This window comes from Tiliqua scincoides, chromosome 5, assembly GCF_035046505.1.
Source record: "Tiliqua scincoides isolate rTilSci1 chromosome 5, rTilSci1.hap2, whole genome shotgun sequence".
NCBI lineage: Eukaryota > Metazoa > Chordata > Lepidosauria > Squamata > Scincidae > Tiliqua > Tiliqua scincoides.
The window spans coordinates 109430082-109437713 of NC_089825.1; the positions used below are offsets into that span (position 1 = coordinate 109430082).

At 44.2% G+C, this 7632-nt stretch overlaps 2 protein-coding genes across 2 annotated transcripts; both read left to right on the forward strand.

Annotated features, from left to right (window-relative positions):
• The first annotated feature begins 1021 nt into the window (after positions 1-1021).
• On the forward strand, positions 1022-1960 carry LOC136653091 (olfactory receptor 5AR1-like). Its single transcript, XM_066630016.1, has one exon. It carries the CDS (start codon positions 1022-1024, stop codon positions 1958-1960), a length of 939 nt encoding a protein of 312 aa, XP_066486113.1.
• A 4730-nt stretch (positions 1961-6690) lies between these two features.
• LOC136651081 (olfactory receptor 5B12-like) lies at positions 6691-7194 on the forward strand. The gene has a single exon (XM_066627191.1). The coding sequence runs from the start codon at positions 6691-6693 to the stop codon at positions 7192-7194; it is 504 nt and encodes a 167-aa protein (XP_066483288.1).
• The last annotated feature ends 438 nt before the right edge of the window (positions 7195-7632 follow it).

Genomic DNA, 7632 nt, shown 5'->3' on the forward strand with positions numbered 1-7632 from the left:
CCTCTTAACCAGTTAGCTTAACCAGGGGTTAAGAGGTAGCAGGGGTTAAGAGCAGGGACAAATCAGGAGGCTTCAGAAGCAAATGGAGCTTAATTCCCCTTACACTTTTGTAAGCCTCCTGCTCCTCAGTGGGTTTCCTCAGACTAGCAATTTGGAAGTTTCAAAGTGGAAGTTTAGGGAGAAAAGGGGGTGGGGAGGCTGCAGAAAAGGGGATAGGATCCAGTGCATGCCCCCCACAGCCTCCCTGCCTCCCTTTAATACAGTATATGGTTCTAGAACTGGAATTTTCCTTACCTTGATATATTGATGATGCAATGATAAGAGGGTTTTCTGGGACATGACAGAGTAAGGGCAATTTGCCCCAAGGGGGGAGAGATAGAATAAGCACTATTTCATCTGAATCTGTTATTTCAGACAAATCTAGAATCTGTTAACTTTAAAGTTAAAAACAAATATTAGGAGATCCAATCGCAACTCTCTTCTAACAAATAGTATCTTGGGGAGAAAAGTGTTCTGTGTTATATTTAGCTTGATCTGTGCATCCAAATTCTGTTTCTGGTTGTAACACTGGAGTTACCCCTGCCCTGATACAACACTGTTACAATCAGAAGGGAAGATGATGTGCTTAAAAATACTTCATGTGTGGTGGTTGGAGAAAAGCATTTTTATTGTCAGCAGGGAATGGAGTTCAGGTGCGGAGGTATGCTGACCCCCCACTGAATTCCATTATAATGGGGATGGATCAGATATTCCCATAGTCCTGGGAACTGGAGTTTGTGAAAACTGATGTTTCTTCTTGAACAGTTAAAGGTATATAAATTCTGTGAGTTTCTGAGAGTTCATTAGGAGGAGGAAGCTAGAAAGAGAAAGCAAAGAACGGAAGGCAGCACAAATACTATCTAGAGATTAAAAATAAACTGCTGTTGTGCTTTGACTGTTCTCATGCTTGTATTTGTGTGACTAAACCCTCTATTCCATGTGCCACCTTTTGACAAATATTCCATTTAATATTCCCTCACAGATGGAGCCCCTACATTGGATGGTGCAGAATGGCACAGCTGTTACTGAATTTATACTCCTGGGGCTCTCCAGTGACCCAGAGGTCCAACTCATTCTCTTTGGTCTCTTTCTCCTTTGCTACTTGGTGGCCGTAGGTGGAAACACTCTCATTCTTCTCATCACCGCTTTGGACAGCAGACTGCACAACCCCATGTATTTCTTTCTGGGTAATCTCTCTGTTGTGGACATTGGGTTCACATCTTCCACTGTTCCCAAGATGCTGATAAGTTATCTCTCTCAGGACAAGCGAATCTCCCTTGCTGGTTGCTTCTCCCAAATGTATTTCTTCATCTCCTTTGGTGGCGTTGAATGCCTCCTGCTGGGCGTGATGGCATATGACCGGTATGCTGCCATTTGCCACCCACTGCACTATGGTGTATTCATGAACCCCAAAACGTGTGTGTGGCTGGCAGCATCTGCCTGGATTTTGGGCTTGACTAACTCTGGTGTGCACTCTGGCATGATGTCCCTTTTGTCATTCTGCCGGGACAATGTCATCCGACATTTCTTTTTGACGTCCCACCCGTTTCAGCTCTTCTGTTCTGACATTCAGGCCAATCAAATTGCGACCTTTGTGGTGGGTGGAGGTGTGATCATGTGTTCATTTCTGGTTACTCTGGTGTCGTACGTCTATATAGTTTTGGCCATTGTCAGGATCCGCACCAAGGAAGGGCATCTCAAGGCCTTTTCTACCTGTGCTTCTCACCTGACTGTGGTCAACATCTACTTTGGCACCATCATCTTCACATACATCCATCCCAACTCCACATACTCCCAGGAGCAGGATCGGATTTTCTCTGTGCTATACGAAATTCTCACACCAATGCTTAATCCGATCATCTATAGCTTGAGAAACAAGGATGTGCAAGGGGCACTCTGGAAAGCCATGGGTAGGGCTTAAAACTACATTCACAGAATCCAAATGATTGTGGGTTTTCTGCTTCAATATTGTGAAGCCAAGACTCCGTTCTCTATATTAGCTATATTAAATATGCTTCTGCCTGCCTTGTGGAACTTTCAAGTTTCACTCTTGGAGCAGAGGATGTTTGTGATACAATCCACTTTTGAAAGTGTCCCACATTTCAGAAATAATTCACAAAGTGGTTTGGTATGAAATTGCTGTTTGAGAAAAAGATGTCCAAAACAGGACGTTTCCTCGGTGCCCTTCCTCAATCAAGTCCCTTGTGCTTATTGAGTCTGTGAACTCCTCAGAGCAAGGACTTCTCTTCTAATGTAAAGTACCATGCACATTGATGGTGCTATATTTTTATTATTAATAATAATAATTACATCTCACTGGGTGCAAAAAGTTATCAATTTCTCTGGATTACAGTCACTGTCTTTAATTTTGAATCTACAGAGGTTGGAATGGTTAAGACCTGTCTGATTTATGCTCAGCACAGATGCTTCTCCTGGAAATTATAACTGGATCCAGTGACCTTGACGTAGGTAATGCTGAATCTCGCCATTTTTAAGCTGTAGCTCTTGAATGGGAAGAGGACATTGTGGGTTAGAATGCTGGTTTGCCAGACATGGGGCAGGAATTGTCTTAATGGGATGGAGGGCAGTAGAATTAAAGCTATGATAGAATTCCCAAATTTCAGATTGAAAGTAACAATGATAAAAAAATATGGCTTTTTTTTTTTAATACTCTCTGTGGAAATATTCACCATTTAAAAATTGTGCTCAGCCCCATTGTTTCCTCTGGCTTTCGCTGCTCAGCCACTTTCTTCTTTGGCCTAACTACATGATTCACACAGGCGATCTTACCCAGTCAGGGATCACATTTGTATGGGACAATGCTGCAGTACTACATAGTAAATCACAGCTGTGAATGCAATTGGAGTGAAGCAAGCAGACTTGCTGCCTGAAACCTTGCAAATCTGTCTCGTCAGCATTGGCATTGACACCCGCCTCTAGTTTAAGTGCCAGCTGAAACTCCACCCAAATTTTGTCCCCCCTTTCTTGCTTGCAGGTGTGTTAGCAGGTGCATACCCTCCTGCCACCACTAACTCCTCCTTGTCCACCTAGTTGCTTTTGCTGAAAGCTGTGAAGAAGGCATGGGAAGTGGATCACAGTGCCCTCCCACTTGAACCTGCCTGACCACATTCAAACACACTGACAGCACAATCCTAAGGGCCGTTTACGCCACTGGAATGAGTGTTCCAACAGCATAGTTTTATGGCTGCTGCAACCATGACAGTGCCAAAGTCTCAAGTCATGAGTGGCTGGGTTTGTGTAAGAACAAGGAGTTGACACCCGCTGCCACTGGTAAGTTTGTGTAAGGGTAAGGAGGAACGAAGGGAGGGTGGAATGGGGTGGGGTGAGCAGGACAGGAAGGTGACAGGGTGAAGAAGAGGACGGACTGGGCCCAGAAAGGGGGTGGGTTCGGCACCCACGAAAACCTAACCCCCATTCCAGACTATGAAGCTAATGTAGGTTCAAGTTGACCCATGGCAGCTGTTGGGGCATCCCCTGGGGCAAGGGAACAAGTATTCACTAACCCCAAGGAGGCATCAACAAGCCAAAATGCCCCTGCAGCATACAGTAGAAGTCATGTTTGCAAACTGTGTTGTCATTGGGGAGTTATGGAGTAGTCCAAAGAGACCCAGAGGCAACCGGAAGCCCTTCCCAGAGGTAAATAAAACTTTTATTAATTACCTCTGGTTGGCCTTCTGGCTCCTGTTCTAGCCCTTCAACACCATTAAATGCAGCACATGCTGCATCGAGTACAATGGTAGGTGACAGGATTGGGCAGAAAGGGTTGTACATTTTCAGTTTTCCAGTTTTCACAAAATTTTTAGAACAATTCAAGAAAAAAAGAAGAAGCAAACATTCCAACATTTATCATCTTTCAATGCCTTTTGTAAACAGTTTTCTCTTAAATAGAATTCTCTTAGCAGCAGCAATAGACCATAGGATCCAAACAGCCCAGTTCAGGGCAAATTCCCCTGTGCCAATGCAGTGGTACCATTGCAGCTTGAGGGACATCTTGCAGGGAAATTTTGCATGTTGGAGGTCTCCTCGAGGTAAGGGGACATTCACCCCTTTGCCACGGGGAAAGCCCCAGCCAGTGTCTACTTGGACTTAGGCCAACCAATTCATTAGTGCAAGTCTGAGTTTATCCATGTTGGCGAAGTACACCTGGGAAGGGGGATGGGATATGGCAAGCCAATCCCACCCCCTTTCCTGAGCCCAATCTGCTCATCCTGTTGCCACCCCCCCGGCCCATTCCACCCCCCTGCCCTCAGCAGTCATTACATTACCTGGTCAATTTGTGAAGGATTTAAATGTGTTCATTTGGAATTCGTACGAATTCTCACTTCCTTTGGGGGCAAGCAGTGGAATGTAACTGCTTTAGCAACACACTACTGGGGGATGCAGGGAGGACCCATTGATTGTTCAGTTCTACATCTTCACTGTAATGTGTACTTCTTCTCAACTCACAATAGTCCCTTGAAGCAATTACAGACAAGTTCAACACTCTCTGGATCTCATTAACCTCCAAAGGCATGAGTGTGATTCATTATTTTTGACACAAAATATTTCTGCACTCAAAAAACCATGCTGTCGACCACAGCGAGTTATTTTCTGTAGCAGTTCTACCTGCTTTGGGAAGCACCCAAGGCTTCAGAGCCTTGTTGCTTGGTGGGAGTGCAGAGCACTGAAGGGTTAAGAAAGGAAACTGGGGCTAAAGGAGCATGGAATCAGAGCAAATGAATGAGAGACGGCAGACAGGTTTGAAGGTATAGATGCATCAGGGAGGCTTGAAACTGGAACAGATCTAAGTTCCTCGCCCCGCCTCTACCAAGTTTTTTATTAAATCTCAAACACATGAAGCAATACTTGGTAAGGGGCTAGTTACAGCTAGCTGGGCCTGAGCTAAACCACAAAGCACATTCTTAAATATAATAGCATCCTGTTGTTCAGGCACTGGGCTTAGACACTCAACATATCACCAAGGCCAAGAGTTTGCTCTTGTGCAGACGCAACAGATGCAGGCGTGCCCACTCTCATTGTTGCCACATACTAACACCAAGCCCAGTACCTGTGCATAATTACAACAATTTTCACCATGCCAAATATTTCGCTCAGCACTAGGGACAATTTAGAAAGCAACAGTTAAAATGTAGTAGTGACTTACACAGGATTTAATAATAGAGGGAGAGAGATTGAGGTTCTCTCAGAAGATTGATAAATGCCATCCTTAAAAGTCATATGCCCAGTAGGTAAGAAATTGATGCTTACTAGATTTTTTTGTTTGTTTGTTTAATCAAATAACTCTTGAAAAATGTCCTGAATGTGAAAGACCCTCTCTGTATGACTTGAGAATCTGAGAGACTGAAAATATGATTCCCCATCTCTAGTTCAATTTCACCTTTCAGTCACTGTTCCAAACATTTTGACTACCATTTTCATTAAACCAGCACTTTTGGAGCAATGAGAAAAATAATTGAAAGGATATGAGAAGGGACCATGAAGCTCTGAAGAGTTTTGCGTTTATCAATGTGTAAAGCCAGAGATATGGTATTCATTGTTGTGAGCTCCGCCCCCCATCAGACAGTTCAAGATAGCATGAAAGAGAGACCTGTGCTTGAAATGAGTGCACTCCACCAATTTGCTGTTGGGGTAAAATGGTAGACAGTCTGGGAAGGAAAGCTCCTCTCAAACCATTCTCAACTCTCAGAAAACCATGTTTGCCTCCAACTTGGAGAAGCATCTTGTCAGTGGGCAGACCTCAGCATCGGCTACATAACAGGAACAAGAGCAAAGCGAAGGGCAATATAGAAGAAATGGACAAGACAGGAAGAGGCAAAGTAGTGCAAGCAAACAGATCACAAACTTGGCACTTCTAAGGAAATTTCCTAGGAGCTACAGATCATCCCTCTATCAAACTCTTTCTTCTTTTTAAAGAGGCAGTTGCGAAGCTGCGTTCAGGGAAATGCAAAAGGCTTCAGGTGAGTATGTATTCCAAGGCTAGCTGAGGCTGAGAGGAGTGATTTTCCTGAAGCTACTCTATACAACTGGTGCTGGTGCTGTACAACTGGGCCCCGGAGCAGAGCCCAAGCCTGAGATTCCTATGACAGCCCACCCACTTATGGTGCACTGAGCACTTCCATTAACATTGTATGGAAGTTTCAAGAGCGATCAAGGCTGCCGTGTAAACTGATTGACTACAGATGCAGTGATTGCCTGCCTCTTATTTTTTTTGTCTTTGTGAAAAGTGCCAGCATTAAAAGTTGAAACTGTGATGTCCTCTCCTACCAAAGAAATCTAAATGGACTCCACCGATCCTATAGGAAGACAGAACCAAACAAGTTTCACAGGATTTGTCCTCATGGGATTCTCTGTTGATCCAAAGAACAAGAGACTTCTCTTTGGTGCAGGCTTGTTTACTTTGGCAGGGAATCTAATAATCATCATATTGATTTGCGATGACCAATGCCTCAAAACTCCCATGTACTTCCTCCTGGGAAACCTCTCTTTTTATTGAGATTTGCTACCACCATATTCCCAAAGGTGCTGTGGGACCTCCTGTTGGGGGACAAGACGATCACCTTCATTGGATGAGCTCTCCAAATGTATTTCTTTATCACTTTAGCAAGCACAGAGTGTGTACTCCTCTCAGTGATGGCATACGATCGCTATGCAGCCGTCTGTCACCCACTCCACTACACCACACTCATGAGACAATCCATATGTACGGGACTGCTAGCAATTTCTTGGTGTTCTGGGCACTTTAATTCTATTGTCAACACAGCATCAGTCTTTTCCCTAACGTTCTGTCACTCCAATGCAATTGACCACTTCTTCTGTGATAGTCCTCCTATACAGCGCCTCTCTTGCTCTGACATTTTTGTCAGCCAGTTGGTGACCTTCACTGTCTCCGGGTGTATTCTTGTTGTGACTTCCTCCATGATTCTTCTTTCCTACATCCTCATTGCTTCTTATGTTCTCAAAGTCCGTACAGCTCATGGTAGGATGAAGGCATTCTCCACTTGTGCTTCCCACCTCACTGTGGTGAGCATCTTCTATGGTACCATCATTTACACCTACCTATGGCCCTCTTCCAGTCATTCCTTGGAACAAGACCGCCTGGTGTCTGTGTTGTATACTGTTCTTACACCACTGTGAAACCCCCTGATCTACAGCTTTAGGAACAAGGAAGTGCAGGGGGCACTATGGAGAACTCTTGGGAAGGGTAGGTCATAGGTACAGAATCAACACCTTGAGGGGTTTAAATCCATAGGATAGTATGTTTATTGTCTCTCATGCACATACATGTATGGCTCTCTCTCACCCTCACATAAAAATTTAAAAGTTTACCATAACTTCCACAAACATTGGGCAACATCATTAATTACAGGATAGTTTGTTTCAAAATACGCATACATTGAATGAGTTGTCTTTTAACAAATACAGGTGCAGCCTATTTATCCATGGATTTTTTATCTGTGGATTTGTCTCAACTCAATGAAGTGGGGTACTGAAAGTCACACACGCCTTTGCCTCCTTTGCCCTGCGCTGGTCTCTCGCTCTGTTTCCAGGCAGCCCAAAACACTGCAAAAAGGC